At 52.7% G+C, this 18,731-nt stretch overlaps 1 protein-coding gene across 3 annotated transcripts in view; it reads left to right on the top strand.

Annotated features, from left to right (window-relative positions):
- FIGNL2 (fidgetin like 2) overlaps nt 1–18,731 on the top strand; it is a 31,472-nt gene that overhangs the window by 5,955 nt on the left and 6,786 nt on the right. The window contains exon 2 of one of the 3 annotated variants that reach the window (XM_077954282.1): nt 2,786–2,954. The exons of 1 other annotated variant lie outside the window; for it this stretch is intronic. In XM_077954282.1, the coding sequence (XP_077810408.1) occupies nt 2,816–2,954 (139 nt within the window). In that variant the 5' untranslated portion in view covers nt 2,786–2,815. Of the gene's footprint in view, nt 1–2,785; nt 2,955–11,826; nt 11,989–18,731 lie in introns of those variants that run through there. One more of the 3 variants, XM_077954283.1, reaches the window with a different exon arrangement.

Below are 18,731 nucleotides of genomic sequence, written 5' to 3'. Positions count from 1 at the left end.
CAGGCTCTGAGCTGGGGCTTTTATGCTTTGGCTTCCTTAACCACCTGCAGCCTCCCACATGGCCAGGGAGAGCCCAAGGGTGGCCCCAGCTTTGGTGTTGCTTTGCCATAAGCGCCTAGCATGTATCATGGCTGTGAGGCCTTGAATATTTTATCCAGGTAGCTATTCATCCAGCAACCATTATTTTCTGATGTGGTGCCACCTTCAAGGAGCTCACAAGATGTTGGGGACCAGCAAAGAGCCAAAGGGACAAGCTACGCTTTTAGGACCACTGTCCCTGTATTCTCTAAGCAGAAGGAAGCCACAGAGGGCATGTGAGCTGGGGAATGGCAGGCTCTAGGCTATGGCGAGGGTACAGGACAGGTTTCAGAGGCTGTAATGGGGAGGACCAGCATCTGACAGTAGGGGCTTGCCTCAGAGGAGTCCTGAGCAGATTGCCTTTTCCTGCGGGAGGCTGTGTCGGTGGTCATTAGAAGCAAAGTGAGACAAGGGCCACTGCTTGGGGAGGGTCCACCTGCAGCCGATTGCCCTATTTGACCCTTGGATGCTTAAGAATCTGGAGGTGTTTGTTCTTTCCAGGCCAGTGGGGAAAGAAAACTAGTAGGATTTAGGTTATACCTGAAAAAGGATCCCACTTCCCCAGCCCTTATATCATGCGGCTCCCTCCACACCCAGCCTGTCTGTTGGCTTCTGCTGGAGCAGAGGGACTCCCTGGGAACTCTCTGGACACCAGGAGAAACCGCGCCTTCCTCCCTGCTCTCTGGAGAGACAGCACTTCATCAGTGGCCGGGTCCTCACTCCTCCAGGAAGGGGCTTCCTTTCCAGGCACACCGTGTCCGGCATGGGCTGGCCATTCTTGTACCACTGTCTTCCACACTGTGGTCCTCTTCAGGCCTGAGTTTTGGGGACTGAGCCGCTTGTTGAGAAAAAAGGAGCTGCCTAAAATGGGGAAGGCAGCTGGGAGGTTGAGGTCGGAGGAGGTCAGGAGTCCATTCTGGGACTTGTTGAGTTTGTAGTGATCGTTAGCTATCAGAGAACTGTGGAGAGGAGCGGGGAGCCCTTCCACCTGCCCGGGAGTGCCCCTCCCAGGAAAGGCATTCTCTGGTGCTAAGTGCCTCCACCGATGGGGACTCAGCGCTTCTAGAGATGGCTCACATGTTCTCAGATGGAGCCAAGTCCTGTGAAGCCAAAAATCTTTCATGGAAGATATGCTTCTTTTGAGGAAAAGGGGAGGAGGGGCTGTGCAGAGCTGCAGGGGCCACCACAGTCGTGCAGAAATCTGGTCCTCGGGAGCCGTTCTCTTCCCCACGCCTCTGAGCACAGTCTCAGTCTTGCCGCCCTTTCTGATCGCTCTGCAGAGTCTGGCTGAGACCCTAACCAGAGTCCCAGGTCCTAGCCGTGAGGCCAGCACCTCTCAGACCTGGGCAAGGATTTATTTAGTCCCATGAGAACAAGTTTGAGATATGCTAAGCTGTGGGGTTGGTGGCTAAGTTGTGGGAGGGGGTTCAAGAGAGGAGGGCTGGGTGGGGAGGGGAGACTGAGGAAGAGGGTGGGAATGAACTGCTCTCTCGGTTTTCTCAGCTGTTCAGTGGGAACACCACCCCCTACTGTGGCAGGCAGAGAAGTATCTGGAGCAAGACTGCTGGGGGTGCCATCTGTTCCAGCTTGGTGACTTAGACAAGTTAGCCGAGCCTCAGTTTCCTCATCTGCAACATGAGAATAATGTCCTCGCTCGATTAAATGAACTCATGTGTGTGAAGCACTCAGGGCTGGACTTGGCTTGTGTTGAGAATCCCATATGGGAGCAGGCAGACAGGAGCTGCTGTGGTCGCTCAGTCTTTTTCCAGCACCCTCCCCCCAGTATCTTTTTCCCTCTGTGTCCCTGTGGCCCTGCAGGTGTGGGGGGGCCACCCCCTTGAGGACAGCCCTGCCCACTTACACCCAGGTGGACCGGCCGGGCTGCATAGCTGGAGTTACTCGGCTCAGCCCCCCCAGGGCTGGGAAGAGGGCAGGAGGGGCCGAGGCAGCTGCTGGGGACTTCTGGGTGGGCTGCCTGGGCCTGTTTCCTCGCTTTTGGTCAGGACTGGCCCTGTGGGGGCATGTCTCCCTCCCACCCCCATGCACGGGAAGGGGCCATATTTGGGGCCAGGGCACACAGGATCACCCAGACTTAAGGCTTAAGCCTTTTGGAGGCCACATGCCACCCAAACAGACCTTGGATTCTAAAACTGGCTACATGGAGGGGAAGTGTGGGGCCCTCCAGGAGACTCTAGGCTCTTGGGCTGAGCCCTGTGGTCCATGACCCTGAGGAGTTCTGCAGATAACTGTATTCCAATGTTTTTGTTTGAGATGGAGTTTTGCTCTGTTGCCCAGGCTGGAGTTCAATGGTGTGATCTCGGCTCACCGCAACGTCTTCCTCCTGGGTTCAAGCAATTCTCCTGCCTCAGCCTCCCAAGTAGCTGGGATTACAGGCAAGTGCCACCACACCCAACTAATTTTGTATTTTTAGTAGAGACAGGGTTTCGCCATGTTGGTCAGGCTGGTCTTGAACTGCCAACCTCAGATGATGCGCCCGCCTCAGCCTCCCAAGGTGCTGGGATTACAGGTGTGAACCACCATGCCCAGCCAATGTTATTAATTCCCTTTGTAGTCCCATGTATTTTTCTTTTATTCATTGAGAAAATATTTTCGAGAACAGGTCACAAGTTTTGCAGACTGCGAAAGGGGCCTAAGTCTGAAAGTGGTGAAGAGCTCTGGCCTCATCCTCCATCTCACGCTCATGCAGGGCCAAGTCCCAAGCAAAGAGGAGCCCCAGATGCAGACCCAAGAGGAAACAGGCACTGGAAGGACCTTGCCAGCCCCAGATCACAGGGGCGCCCCAAGTGGACAGACGACAGCCCACAGTGGTCTCCACCGAGCACCTGTGCCCTCTCCTCAGTGCACTGAGTGCACAGGTGCAAGGCTGCATTGTGTGCAAGAAACAGAGCCTCAGGGAGGGGAACTGACTCCAGACAGGACAAAGCGCAGAGATAACTGCAAATCCCTGTTCCTCAATGAAAAACCAAGTCATCTTTTTAAAAAATAATTGCTGACAAAAAGTCATGACGATCATTAAAAAGTCCAGGTCAGGCCGGGCGCGGTGGCTCAAGCCTGTAATTCCAGCACTTTGGGAGGCCGAGGCGGGTGGATCACGAGGTCAGGAGATCGAGACTATCCTGGCTAACATGGTGAAACCCCGTCTCTACTAAAAATACAAAAAACTAGCTGGGCGTGGTGGCGGGCGCCTGTAGTCTCAGCTACTTGGGAGGCTGAGGCGGGAGAATGGCGTGAACCCGGGAGGCAGAGCTTGCAGTGAGCCGAGATCACGCCACTGCACTCCAGCCTGGGAGACACAGCGAGACTCCGTCTCAAAAAAAAAAAAAAAAAAAAAAAGTCCAGGTCATCCTCGTTCCCAGTGGCCCTGCTCTTTCTACCACTGTGTGTCAGGGAGTGTTTTCTGAGGGAGGGGACTTTGGGAAGGGGCAGGTCAGGGTAGAGAGAGAGCTGCAGAAAGGGCTGGAGAGCTGCTTGCACCAGGGCTCGCAGACGGGCTGACTGAGCAGCGGAGGGAATGGGAACCCAGTTAACAAGTGATGTCACCTCTAAATTGGGCATTGGAGTGCAAGGGCAGAAATGCCCAGGACATGCTTTGGGGCACCAAAGAGGGAGACAGGAACAGCCTCAGAAAGAATGGGCTGATGTGACTGGAGGAGCTGGAAGGGCCTGAAGCTGGAAGGAAGGACAGACGCATCCACCTCTGGTGCCAGGCTGAAGGGTTTAGCATCTCGTCTCTGTGCTTGGTAGGAGGCTGATTCTGTTTTAGACATAAAGACCATCCTAGCATCTATACAGAAGAAGGATTAGGAGAGCAGAGAACAGAGACAGAGTTCAGAGGTGGGGCCAGCTGTTGTGGGGAACATGAGAGCTGTGGGTTGTTTTAGAGAGAGAGTGTTAACCTGACTTCATGACCCGCTAGATGAGTGGAGGCTGGAGAGACAGACACGGGGGATCCTAGGTTTCCAGCCTAGCTGAAGAGATGGAATCTGGAGAGAGGAAGTGGAGATATTTTCCCCGGGCGTGTTGAGTCTGAGGTCTCTGTGGACCCTCCCAGAGAGTCCTAAGATTCTCACCTGGATTCCTATATCTCCTCTTAAGATTTCCGGGGACAGTGAAGAATGTGGCTCAAGATGAAGTTACGTCTGGGCACAGTGGGCTGTCAAGAGGGACCTGAAGCAGGAACATGAGACCTGCCTGGCAGTTTCTAAGTGGCAGAGGGTGGGCTGGGAGGGTCATGGGAGGGTCCTGGTGCTCCTCCCTCTATGAGCAGAGGAGAGGCTGGTGACAGATGTCCCAGGACACAGCTCAGAGCAGCCAGGGGTCAGGCGAGGACATCCTGGGAAGCTGTGGCTAGGGACTGCATTTTCAGCGATGGTCAGCTGGTCAGGGCAGGACAGGGAACTCACTCCTGCAAGGCAGTGCTCTTCTGGGGCCCCGCAGGCAGCTCCAGGATTGTGTTCTCTCTTTGGAGTCCTCTGTCAAATCAGTGGGGTCCTTCTGGGCCTGGAGAGCAGCCCCTACCTCTTTCCCAGGCCACTGCACCTAGCCAGTCTCTAGGAGCGAGTTGGAGCCTGCCCCGGGTCCTGCACAGGTGGCCCCTCCAGCTAGTCAGGAAAGTTCCACCTCTCCTTCACTGCCCTCAGGCCAGCCTGTGAGGGGGATGCTGCCTCTCCACCTCCCATTTCACAATGGAGGAAACAGATCAAGACATTGTCCCACATCTCAGAGGCTGACTCTGAGGCCAGTGCTCACGCCCTGCAATGCCTGAGTCATGGGAGGGAGGAAGGGCTTGCTAGAGTGGGCTCAGAGACCCCTGCAAGCCGTGGGTCAGTCTTTCAGGGCGCCCTTCAGACATCTGCCTTAACCAGGTTACTAATGGGTCCAGACTCTATTGGGGTGGGGTACCTGGAGCAGCCAGTGAAGTGGAGAAAGGGGAGAAGGGAAGGGGTGTGTCTCACCATAGTACAGGCTCACACCACAATCCTCCCACCAGTCTGCTGAGGGGACTGAATGAGACAATTGAGATCCAGCCCCCAGCCCAGTGTGCAGTGGCCTCTGGGAAGCACAGACAGGGCAGCCCTTACTCCTTTCTTCCCCCAGGGCCCAGGAGCTGACATCCGTCTCTGACCTGTTCCAACATAGCTCACGTGTAGTGAGAAGTGGGGTGCGGTGTGGTGGGCAATTCCCAGCCCCAAAGACTCGCTTTCCCCGGCCTCCATGAACACTTCTAATGGCCCATGCAGCTCACCTTGAGCAGGAGGGAGGGAGAAGGAGAATCAGCCTTGCTAATCCTCCTGGAGGTGTGACTGGCTGACAGCCTGGAGCCTCCCAGAGGTTCCATTTGGTTTAAAAGAGAATCCTTGTTAACCAAAATGGTGTTCTCTTGGTGAAATTGCAGGCAGCCTAACCAAGGGGAGCAAACAACACCTAGGCAAGAGGGAGACGCATTGTGTTTTCTTTGGTGGCAGGGACTAGGGTAATAGCAAGGCTATTTCTCTCTACCTGCTGTCTCCCAGAAGATGGGCTGGGGACACAGTACCAGCCTGGAGCCCCTTGTGTTCCTGGATATTGCCTAGCTTTGGGGTGAGATGAGACTGTGGAAGGAAGGCGCTCTGAGCATCCCAGGGCAGCTCCTGGCGGAGGGTCCAGAGAAAACGTGGAGGGGCTATTGGGAAGAAGGGGGCGGGGAGGAGAGGAGAGCTGGAAAGGTGATTAGCAGCTCTGATGAGGTTGGAGTCAGGCCTGGCGGCCCCAGGGCAACACAAGAGAAAAAAGGAGCTGTTATTCATAGAGGGTGGACAAAGATGGCTGCCTGACTGAGGCAGCCCCCCAGCCCATCCCAAGGCAGCCAGCTCACTGGGGGTACCGGCAGGCCCCACGCCCTTGGCATGGATGCCCCTCAGGGGGATTGGGAATGGGACTGAGTCTGCAGGGAAAACACTGGGAGCCTGTGTCCTGTGTCCAGTTCCCAGCTCCCCTGGACCTTCTTTGAGAGCAGGGGAGGCCCAGGAGCCACCCCCAACCTCCTGGGGTAGTAGATGGGCTGTTTGATCAGTGAGTGTGTAAATTGGGATTTTATGGATCGCTTATTCACGGCTGGAGCTGGGGCCCCCAAATTCCTCTGTGCCCCAGAATGCTTAATCTAGTCCTGAGCTTCCCCATGAGAGGCAGAGGGGAGGAGAGCTCCCCACAGGCCCCCACCCCTCCTGCTGTGTCCCCTCCCAAGGCCCCAGGCTTTGTCAGTTGCAGGTTGAGCGGTTCAAATGTGCTAATACACTCCCTGGGGGCCACCGGACAGTGGGACTTACTCCTCAGTGCTGTGATTGGCCAGAGAGACCACAGGAGGGGGGTTTCTGGCAGCAGCTGGGAGCGTGTGTGTCTGCGCACCCACCCGCCCGCCTGTGTGCCTGAGGGGAGGGGGCTGGAGGTGTCCACCCTGCTCAGACCGCTGGGCAGAGACAAAGGACCTTCATCTAGCCTGGGACAAGGATTAAGCCCACCAGTCATGTCCCTACCTGGTCAATCCAGTTAGGGAGTCCACTGCCCACCTCTACGTCCTCCTATTACATCATGACATGGTGGGGGCTTAATCAATGTGTGTTGAATGGATGGATGGATGAGCGACCACAAGAATGACTGCATTTCTAACTGGGGTGTGTCTGCTGGAATAATCTGGCACCAACAGATTCCTCCATCTCTCCTTAGGATTCCGAAATATCCGCCCCCTACCAAGTGAGACTCACTTTAGCCCAGGTCTGGCCAGACATCAAGGCCGGACATGAGAGACTGACCAGGCCTCTGGGGACACAGCTGTGACCCCAGCACTGTGTTACCACTTGAGAGTGCTTTCACTGTGGTCATGTTTCTCCCTCTCTGCTGGCCCCCATCTGTCCTTGGGATTGGATGAGGATGAGGATGAGGATGGTGGGCGGGGTGGGGGAGGGGTGTTGAGCAACTGATGGGGGAGGGCAGCGAGGCCCAAAGGCCAGATGACAAAGTGCCCTGTCCTACCTTCCTCTCCTCTTCAGCCTGTCCCTCCTCTCCCGAGGCAGGGCAGACAGGCGGGGCTGGGGCAGAGGGAGTTGACTCAGCTAGCCCATCCTCCCTCCCCTGGTTCTACGGAAAGCCCAGGGTAGCTGTAAAACTGCCTGGGAATCCTAGGGAAAGAAGTCTGCAGGGCTCACTCCTGTAATCCCAGCACTTTGGGAGGCCGAGGTAGGTGGATCGCCAGGTCAGGAGTTCGAGACCAGCATGGCTAACATGGTGAAACCCTACTAAAAATACAAAATACAAAAACTGTTGTTCTGAGGAATAAACTTTCCCTTTCACCCAACCTGGAAATACAAAATTTAGCTAAAATCTACTAAAAATACAAAAATTAGCCAGGTATGGTGGAGCACCCCTGTAATCCCAGCTACTCGGGAGGCTGAGGCAGGAGAATCAATCACTTGAACCCAGGAGGTGGAGGTTGCAATGAACGGAGATCACGCCACTGCACTCCAGCCTGGGTCACAAGAATGAAACTCTGTCTTAAAAAAAGAAAACAACAAAAAAAAGAATCTAAATCCGAAGGAAGTGTACCTGAAGACCTTAAGAAGCAAGACTCCATGGAAGTTCAAGATAGAGCAGCTCCATCTGACAGAACTTTCTGTGGTGATGGAAAGGTTTCTGTGATGTCTACTATGGTGGCCACTTCCTCATGTGGCTGTTGAACATATGGAATGTGGCTAGTACCACTGAGGAAGTAAAATTTTTATTTTATAAATTTTAATGACTGCAAATTTAAATAGTTACATGGGGCTAGTGGCTGTCATTGGACAGTACAGGATTAGAGGCTGTGTTCAGGGCTGAAGCAAAGTCCTTGGGTGCAAGTGCCAATTCTGCCCCTTTTTGGCTGGTGGCCTTGGGCAGGACTCTTCTCACCACACTGTGTTCCTTCCCCAGGTTGCTGGGCTGCCTCGAAGGGAAATGCAGTGTGGGCCATCGGCAGTTAAGAGAATCATCTGTTCCTTTGGGTGACTGGGCTGCCCTCAAGAGGTCCTGGACCACAGAGGAGATAAACATTCAGGGACAGCATGGCAGCCACAGTGGGAAAGAAGTGGCTGTAGGGAGCTCTGGACTTTGAGGCATCTAAGGAACTTCCTTGGGCATGTCAGTCCAAGAAGGCTTCCTGGAAGAGGGGGTGGTGGGGGAGGGTTGGGCAGGAGCTGAGCCACGGGATGGGTGGGAGGCTGTGCCTGAGAGCCTGGCCCTGGAGATCTGCCTATTTTGAGCTTGAAATGAAGCCTGGCGCTTTGAGGCACCTTGGAGAGCCTCACCGCCTCTAGGCTGGGGTAGGCAGGTGCTGACACATGGGCTGAGTCCCACTTCCCCCCTTACAGCTTGTATGACCTTGGGAGAATCTCTTTCCACACTTGAGTCTCCATTTCCTCTTCTATAAAATGGGAAGAATAATGCCCATCTGGCAGGGACACTGTGAGGACAAAAACGATGGATAACTATGAAAGTTCTTTGCAAACACTAGAAGCTGGGTGAAAGGGAAAGTTTATTCCTCAGGGGTGCTGGGCCCCTGGCCTGGCCTCTCAGAACAACAACAGATGGTCACAGCTTGGCTGTGGCCCTGACCGTGGACACAGGCAGGGATTTCTGTGCTGTCCCCTCCCGCCAGTGTGTGCACGCGCACACAGAACCCAGATGGGGGCCACTTGGCCAGCTTCTCCCAGGCCAACCTCCTGCTGTGTGGCATTTGACATACGAGGAGACCAGGGCCAGAGCATACCCCTCACCACACCTCCCACCCCAGAGAGGAGCCAGACTGGCGGGGCAGCATCCACACCTCCAGGAAGCAGGATCCCGAGGGCCCTGATCTCTTTACCATGTGTCCAGAGGCCTTTGATGGGAATTCCAGCACCCCTTTTGTCCTCTCCCACAGAGGCCCAATGGGGTGGGGGTAACAGAAGGAGAGAGATTTAAGGAGAAGGAGGCCATGTGGAGTCTCTGTGGGGCTGAGTTGGGTGCCTTCGGGGACTGGACACTTTCCTCTGGTGTTCACAGATACAAACTCCCCTTCTGGACTCCCCTCCCCTATCCATTCCTGAGGTGATTCCCTGGCTTTACCCCTTGCCACCCTCACCATCACATGTGGACTCAAATTTAGTCACCCCAATTGCTTTCTTTATTTGGACACAGAGGCCATTTCAAGACTCTGGGCTCATCCATCCATCGATCCATCCATCCGTCTGTCTGTCCATTTGTCCATCCATCCATCCATCCATCCATCCATCCATCTATCCATCTGTCCATTCATTCATCCATCCATCCATCTGTCCATCTGTCTGTCCATCCATCCTGTAGTCTATTGAGAACTTACTCTGTGCCAGGCACTGTCCTAGGTGCTTGGGATATAACAGTGAACAAAACAAAGTCCCCACTCTCATGAACTTTCTAGTGGGTACACAAACAATAAAGCAACAAATAGGATTGGCCCCTTCAACCTGTTGTTCCATAATCTGATGGATGAGTGTTGCAGGGAACATCAGGTTGAAGGGGACAGTGTCTGCCAAGGCAACAGCTGAGCAGAGACCTGACGCTAGGAAGGGTGTGAGCCCAGGGAAGGTGTGTTCCAGGCAGGGCAGAGGCAGGGGTGCTGAGGTGGGAGGCAGCTTGGTGGGAGGAGCGGCGAGGAGGCCAGGGTGTGGAAGGGAGGGAGGAAGGGCAGTGGTAGCAGGTGAGGCCGAGAGGTAATGGAAGCTGACCATGAGGACCCTGTATACCAATGAGAGGACTTTGGCTTTTATTCTGAGTCAGATGGGAATCACCGGAAGTTTTTGGTGGAAGAACAACTTATGGAATATGCTTTCAAGAGTTACACTGGCAACTGTTTTAAGAAAAGAGAGGACAATGTAGAAAGGGGGAAGTGAGATGGAAGTGAGGCCGGGCATGGTGGCTCACGCCTGGAATCCCAGCCCTTTGGAGGCCAAGGAGGGAGGACTGCTTGAGCCCAGGAGTTCAAGACCAGCCTGGGCAACACAGTGAGACCCTCATCTCTACAAAAAATTTAGCCGGGTGTGGTGGCCCACCACAACTGTGGTCCCAACTACTTGGGAGGCTGAGGTAGGAAGACTCTTGAGCCCCAGAGGTCAAGGCTGCAGTGAGCTATGATCATACCACTGCACTCCAGTCTGGGCAGCAAAGTGAGACCCTGTCTCGAAAAACAAAACAAAAAAAAAGAGAGAGAGGGCCGGGCGCGGTGGCTCAAGCCTGTAATCCCAGCACTTTGGGAGGCCGAGACGGGCGGATCACGAGGTCAGGAGATCGAGACCATCCTGGCTAACACAATGAAACCCCATCTCCACTAAAAATACAAAAAAATTAGCCGGGCGTGGTGGTGGCGCCTGTAGTCCCAGCTACTTGGGAGGCTGAGGCAGGAGAATGGCGGGAACCCGGGAGGCGGAGCTTGCAGTGAGCCGAGATCGCGCCACTGCACTCCAGCCTGGGCGACAGAGCGAGACTCCGCCTCAAAAAAAAAAAAAAAAAAAAAAAAAAGAGAGAGAGAGAGGCAGCTGCTGTGGTCCAGGTGACAGCATCCCTGGAGGTGGTGAGAAGTGATTGAAGAATCTGATTTGCTGTTCTGAAGAGTGAAAGAGAAGTTAAGGATATCGCAAAGTTTCTGGCCTGAGCAACTAGAAAGGATGCAGCTGCCACCTCCTGCAATGGGGAAGACGGAGGAGGGCTAGGTTGTGGATGTGGGAGCCAGGAGTTTCATTTTTGGACATGTTAATTATGCCAATTAAATATTCCAGTGGAGGTGTCAGGAAGAAGGTTGAATAAAGTACAGAGTGCAGGGGAGAAATCTCAGCTGGAGAACTATGTTTAGGAAACATCAATACACAGGTGATGGTGAAAGCCAGGAGATGGGATGGGATCATGCAAGGAATTACCATGGAGAGGGAAGAGAAGGTCGCAGGACTGAGCCCTAGGTCTGCAGGGTTTAGAAGGGAGTGGGTGATGAGAGGGCAGCAAATAGGCTGTGGAGGGGAGGGCAGCAGGAGCCAGGAGAGCACAGCAGGAGCCAGGAGAGCACAACAGGAGCCAGGAGAGCACAGCAGGAGCCAGGAGAGCACAGGGCCCTGGTTTTGCAACAGGAGGGCAGAGCATCAGATTCAGCTGTGTGGTTATGAGGCTAAGGTAGTGGAGTGTTGGGGATAAATGCCTGCTTGGAAGGGGTTCAAGAGCGAATGGAAGGAAAGGAATCGGAAATAGTAGCATAGAAAAGGTAAAAGCAAGCAGAGAGAGAATGTAGCTGAAGGGGGATTCAGAAATTATTTTGGGGCCAGGCACAGTGGCATATGCCTGTAATCAGCACTCTGGGAGGCTAAGGCAGGTGGATCACCTGAGGTCAGGAGTTCAAGACCAGCCTGGCTAACATGGAGAAACCATGTCTCTACTAAAAATGCCAAAATTAGCTGGGTGTGGTGGTGGGCACCTGTAATCCCAGCTACTCAGGAGGCTGAGGCAGGAGAATCACTTAAATCCAGGAGGCAGAAGTTGCGGTGAGCCAAGATCGTGACACTGCATTCCCAGTCTGGGCATCAGAGCAAAACTCTGTCTCAAAATAAATAAAATAAAATAAAATAAAAAATTAGCTAGGTGTGGTGGCATGTGCCTGTGGTCCCAGCTGCTCAAGAGACTGGGGTGGGAGGAATGCTTGGGCCTGGGAGGTGGAGGCTGCAGTGAGCTACGGGCACACTACTGCACTGTAGCCTGGGCAACAGAGCAAGACCTTGTCTCAAAAATGTATATATATTTTGGGCTTTTTTTCCTAAAACGGGAACTATAACAGCATATTTGCGAGCTGATGAGAATGACCCAGCAGAGATGGAAATGGATCAGGCAGGAGAAGGGGGAACTGAGGGAACAGTGTCTTCGTTGAAAGAGGGTGGGATCAGTGCACAAGAGGGAGGAGACTTCAGACAGCTCACCTATCCTCTGTTCGTCCTCTGTTCTATCCCCTCTCCCACCAAGGAGTGAGCTTAGGGACAGGGAAGGAGAGTGTTCGGCTCTCATGCCCTGCTCAGGGGGGTGCTCCCTGCCTTGTATCCTTGCCTTTCCACAGCCTGTGGAAGTGGGAGGAGATCTGCTTTCAGGTCCCAGCTTCGCCTCCAGAGGATTGTGTGACCTGGGGCCAGCCACATCTGTCTGGCACTGTTTTATCTGCAAATAATACCTGCTTAACTGAGGTGCTGTGGGGAGTGGGTGCCAGCGCTCCCTGCTCAGCTCTGCACTTTCCTTGCTTTCTCCTGGAACCTCTTAGCTGGGACCTGCTGTCTCCTCCACGCCCTGGTGTTCTCCATGACTGCTGCAAAATGAATTCCTCACTCCCCAGCGAAAAGTACCTCAGCTGTCTCTGAACCTCCTGCATACTTTCTTTTCCTCTTTTTTCTTTTTTAGCTATATCACCTTATTTTTTAAAAAAAATCTGTCAACTATATTTATTCCTGTAATTCTTCACTTGCACAGAAAATCAACAGTTGTCTGTGTTTTAAGGGTAATACAGGCTGGGGTTGGTGCTCACGCCTGTAATCACTTTGGGAGGCTGAAGGGGGTAGGCTGTCTGATCCCCAGAGTTTGAGGCCAATCTGAACAACATGGTGAAACTCTGTCTCTACAAAAGCAAGCAAGCAAGCAAACAAACAAACAAACACAAACATTAGCCAGGCTCGGTGGCATGTACCTGGCACCTGTGGTCCCAACTACTAAGGAGGCTGAGGTGGGAGGATCGCTTGAGCCTGGGAAGTTGAGGCTGTGGTGAGCTGTGATCACGCCACTGCACTCCAGCCTGGGCAACAGAGTGAGACTCTGTCTCAAAAAAAAAAAAGAAAGAGGGTAGGCTGGGCACGGTGGCTCACACCTGTAATCCCAGCACTTTGGGAGGCCAAGGCGGGCGAATCACGAGGTCAGGAGTTTGAGACCAGCCTGGCCAACATGGTGAAACCCCATCTCTACTAAAAATACAAAAAGTTAGCTGGGCGTGGTGGTGGGCGCCTGTAATCCCAGCTACTCAGGAGGCTGAGGCAGGAGAATCGCTTGAACCTGGGAGGGGGAGGCTGCAGTGAGCTGAGATTACACCACTGCACTCCAGCCCACATGACAGTGTGAGACTCTGTCTCAAAAAAAAAAGGGTAATACAATATTTTTATTTTAAAATTTACTTTTTTAAATAAAAATGGGTATATTTATGGTATACAAAATGATGTTTCGAAATATGTATCCATTGTGGAATGGCTACATTGAGCTAATTAACATATGCATTCCCTCATATACTTATTTGTGGTGAGAACACCTAAAATCTACTCAGTAATTTTCTTTTTTTCTTTCTTTCTTTCTTTTTTTTTTTTTTTTTTGAGATGGAGTCTGGCTCTGTTGCCCAGGCTGGAGTGCAGTGGCACGATCTCAGCTTACTGCAACCTCCACCTTCCGGGTTCAAGCGATTCTCCTGCCTCAACCTCTCAAGTAGCTAGGATTACAGGCACCCGCCACTACACCCAGCTAATTTTTGTATTTTTAGTAGAGATGGAGTTTCACCATGTTGGCCAGGCTGGTCTGAAACTCCCGACCTCAGGTGATCCGCCTCCCTCGGCCTCCCAAAGTGCCAGGATTACAGGCATGAGCCACCGCACCAGGCCTACTCTCAGTAATCTTCAAGTATACAATACACTTTTATTAACTCTAGTCACCATATTGAACAATAGATCTCTTGAACCTATTCCTCCTGAAATTTTGTCTTTTGACCAATCCTCTTTTTTCTTCCTTCCTCCCTCCCATTCTCTTTCATTCCTTTTTCCCTCTCTTCTCTTCCCTCTCTCCCTCCCTTCCTCCCTCCCTCCGTTCCTTTTCTCCCTTCCTTCCTTCCTTTTTTCCTCTCTTTCCTTCCCTCCCTCCCTCCTTTCTGAGGAAACACTTTATTTTCTCTTCCCTGTTAGCTGATCAAGTCTGCAGGCATGGGTCCCAATGTGGTCCGGTTTGCCTCTCAAGCTGGGAGTCATAGCTGGCACACAGTGGCTGGCACACCAAAGGTATCATGGAAGGAAGAATCATGCAGCCACCCCATGGCATCCTCTGGCTCATCCCTAAACATGTGTTGAGTCCTACTCATGCTAGGCCCCTTGTGAGCTCTAGGGCAGCCCCCAGGCAGGTTTTGAAGGCTGTTCTCTGGCCCAGAACTGGGGGAACAGGTTCCTGTATGGTAGGTGCCAGGGCTGTGACAGGTGACCAGTCTTCCAGAGTCCCCTCGTTACCCCTCCCTCTCCTCTCCCCTTGCAGTAACTGGGGGGTTGGCATGAGGAAGAGGGCCTAGAGGAGGGGCACAGTCCTGTTCAAGCTCTGCCAGGCAGCCAGAGACCCCCTGGGGCACCCGTTGTAAGCAGTAGACAAAAAGCCTGGGACAAAAGGCCTGTGGGAGCCTTGGTGAATAGATTAATGAGATTTCTGTAAGGGAGGCCAACAATGGGATTCTCCCTTCCAGCCTCTTTGTTCCAGGCTGAGATAATGGAGCTCAGAGGAAGCTTGCCCAGAGGCATGGCCCCTTCTCCACACCAGCCTGGAGCTGACTCACAGCTGCCCCTCCTTGCCTACCCTGCCCCCAGCCCAGTTTGGTCCAATCCCTTCCCACCCCCATGGGTGACGGAATCCAGAATCAGAGAATTTCTGGAAGATCCCGAAGGAATCTTAGGGGTCTCCTTTGGGGGTTGGAGGAGGGTGTTGATGCTGTGGGGTTGGGGTTTCCTCCTACCTCACCCTGTACAAAATTTATTTCAGTGTTTCTAATGAGAAAGGAAGATTAGAGGTCTACCCATCTAAACCAATGGTCTCAATGGACAGGTGAAGAAAGTGGAGCTTAGTGAGGTTAAGTGTCTTGGCCGTGATCAGAGAGTGACAGCTCAGGGTGTTTGCTGACCTGGGAAGCCAGGGTGGGCTGGGGGGATACCTACTGCCTGCATCGGGCCCTGTGCATGGAGAGCCTGCGGTCCTCAGGGATGGGAGAGGCACCCACAGGACCCGTGGGCAGCAGGACCACAGGGAAGATCGGTGCCTGAGTGTTCTGGCCGGCTGTGAAGGCTGAATCATCTCTCATGAACCTTGTAAGACTTCCTAAAAATGAGGGGAGGGGTTTTAGGAATGACTTTACTCTCCCATCCAGTAATTCTTTCCGTAACTATTGATTGCCTGTGAGTTTGAAGGACTGCGTCCTGTTGGTAGAGTCAAGCGGGGTTTCAGCTTCCTATGTGCACAGCAGCGCTTCACCTTCAAGGTCTGCAGAGAAACAGTTGCCTCAGGAACAAGACTGTGCTCCCCAAACCGGGCAGTTTCAGAGAGAGTGTTTTCTCTGTGCGGAGTCCCAGCTACCACCTGAGAAAGCTACAAAACCCAAATAAGGAACTTTGTGCCCAGCCCAGGGGTGTGTCTGGTTATCTGATGGCCTTTCACAGGGAAAGAGAGGCTCTACTTGGGCGTTTTACCGGGAGAGGACACAAATTCTCCTGTCTGGTCTGCAAGGTAAATACACAGCACTTGGGGGCGCAGCCACTGTTTCCACAGGCCCAGGAAGTGAGTGTTGGTGAGTGTAGGTGTGCAGTGTGGAATGGCCTCAGGCTCTTCTCTGGCTGTCAGAACAAAGGGCTGGGCCAGAGAGCCCTTGTAGGCAAGTGGTTCAGGGCCTGGGCTTTGAGTCCTATCTCCACTCTGTAACAGCCATGTGACCCTGAAGATGTGTTAATCTCTGTACCTCAGTCTCCTTATCTGTAGACTGGGGATGACAATAACAGTATTGATCTCAGAGCTGGTAGGAGGGCTGCATTAGAGATGTAAAACATAGAACAGGTTCTGTACCTATTGCCTGGGTTTTGGGGAAATGGCATGAGCTACTGGCCCATCATATTAGAACTGGAAGGAACCTCTTTTCACAGAACATTCACCAAGTTTCCCCCGGCCCAAGGAGAAGTTACTTGTTTAGTTCACTCAGCAAGGTTGAAGCACTGCTTGGGTTCTGAATTTGTAATCTGTGCCCCACACTGGACTGTGTCCATTATATACATTATCTTTAAATCCTCACAGCCACTCAGAATGACATATGCTATGCCCTTTAACAAACGGAGAAATTGGCTGGGCACAGTGGCTCACCCTGTAATCCCAGCACTTTCGGAGGCTGAGGCAGACAGATCACTTGAGGAGTTTGAGACCAGCCTGGCCAACATGGCAAAACCCTGTCTCTACTTTAAAAAAAAAAAAATACAAATACAAATGGGGAAATTGAGGTTCACTGAGGTCAGACAACTTGCCCAGGGTCACACAGTGTGTGTCTGGGATTGGATTCGAATTAGGTCTCTGGCACTCAAAGCCTATACTTTCCCCATGTCCTCAAGGCCTTTCCTCCCCTCCAGCAGCACTGATCACTGGCGTGTGACTTGTGAACCTGGACAGGAGACAGGGGGTCCCCGTCCTGGGGAGATCCTTCCTGAGGCTCCTGCGGGAGGCATACTGGTAGCCGGCCCAGGGTCTCTGTGTCACAGCAAGAGGGCTGTAACTGGCCTGGGGGGCGAGGGCAGGGAGGCAGCATTTTCCACCTATAGTGGGCGAGGGGAGGAAGGCAAGGCCTGGCAGGCCTGGGTCTGTCAGGAAGCATCTAAGTGAGATCGCACTTTAAACATGTGTGTGCCAGGCACAGGCATGACCATATGCACATGTGCCTGCAGCTGCACACATCTGTACACATCCCTGGTGGTGTGCACATGCATGCTGGTGTGTATTCAGACTCACGTGAGACATCATTCTGAGCCTGTGTGCAGGTAAGGCAACCTTACCCACTGTTCTTAAACTTCTGCCCTCTTCCCGCCCTTAGGTTGGGGCTGGTCCTTGGGCAGCTGAGTTCTTTCTCTAGGAAGGGGTTAAAGGAAAATGTAGCACTACGGAACTAAGTTTAGCAGAAGTTGCTGACCTGGTGCCCTGCTTCCCGGTTTTATATATATATATATATATATATATATTTTTTTTTTTTTTTTGAGATGGAGTTTCGCTCTTCTCACCCAGGCTGGAGTGCAATAGCACAATCTCAGCTCATTGCAACCTCTACCTCCCAGGTTCAAGTGATTCTCCTGTCTCAGCCTCCCAAGTAGCTGGGATTACAGGCGCCTGCCACCACGCCTGGCTAATTTTTTTTTTTTTTCTTTTTAGTAGAGATGCGGTGTCACTATGTTGGCTAGGCTGGTCTTGAACTCCTGGCCTCAGGTGATCCACCTGCCTCAGCCTTGAAAAGTGCTGGGATTACAGGCGTAAGCCACCATACCTGGCCCCCTGTTAGATTATTGAAAGGATCTCTAGCAGATGCCATGTCACTGCATGTAGACAATGATGCCTTAAAGAAGGGTGAAGAAGGGAAAAAGGGATGAGCTGGTATCTAGTGGGGAACCCATGGTCAAGAGAGGTCATTTTGAAGATGAGAACGAATTAAGCTAACTGTGGGGAGGGACCCAGTACCTAGGAGGGATAATTAATGGGGCCAAGGACTGGGGCAGAGGGACCCTGAGGCCTTCTGGGTGCAAGATGGATACAGATGTAGATAAACATAAAAAGAGGGCTAGAGGTAAGGGAGATTTACCCAATGACTTCATTTTTTGCCCTGGCTAAAATGGGAGGAAATTTACCTGGAGTGGAAGGGCCAGTATCTGAAGATTGAGGATAGAGATCAGGTGGTCTAGGTAAGTGTCACGGACAAGGTCCCCTCTCTGGAAGGGCAAGAGGGTCTGAGCTGTGGAGTAGAGGAGACATTGTGGGTATGAAGCTGGGAGGATGGGGTGGAGGATTGGAGGTGGCTTACTGGAGTCCAGTTTCCAAGATGGAGCAGTTCTCAGTGATGGCCAGGGCCAGAGGATCTTCACTGGCGGGTGGAGGTTTCAGTGAGGATTGCTGAAGGCCAGGCCAGGGGCTGGTGAGAGGGAGCCTGGCCCAAAAGTCTAGGGGATGAGGGGCATCACTGATAGCTTTAGGAGCACAGGGGCTGGTGGTGGCAAAGGAGATGTGTGTGGACAAGTCCAGATCTGAGCCTTCTTCATGGTGTCTGTGCCCTTGGTGGGGAGGATGTCACTCTTTCCCCAGCTTGTCCAGTTTAATATGCTCAGGGTAAATGCTATCAAGGTCAAATCTCTCTTTCCATATTAAGGAAACAAGGCACAGAAAATAGTAAATAGGAAAAAAAACAAAAAACCAAAAAACCAGATTTACACAATACTTGCATTTGTGTAACTTTTGTTCGTTTTGAGGCAGAGTCTCGCCCTTGTCGCCCAAGCTGGAGTGCAGTGGTGCCATCTCGGGTCACTGCAACCTCTGCCTCCCGGGTTCAAGAGATTCTCCTGCCTCAGCATCCTGAGTAGCTGGGATTACAGGTGCCCACCATTACACCCGGCTAATTTTTGTATTTTTAGTACAGATGGGGTTTCACCATGTTGGCCAGGCTGGTCTTCAACTTCTGACCTCAGGTGATCCATCAGCCTCGGCCTCCCAAAGTGCTGGGATTATAGGCATGAGCCACTGAGCCCAGCCAATAACTTTGATGTTACCTCCTAAGACTCTGCAGCCAGAAC

This window comes from Macaca mulatta, chromosome 11 (genome assembly GCF_049350105.2).
Source record: "Macaca mulatta isolate MMU2019108-1 chromosome 11, T2T-MMU8v2.0, whole genome shotgun sequence".
NCBI lineage: Eukaryota > Metazoa > Chordata > Mammalia > Primates > Cercopithecidae > Macaca > Macaca mulatta.
This window is presented reverse-complemented; position numbering and strand designations above follow the sequence as displayed.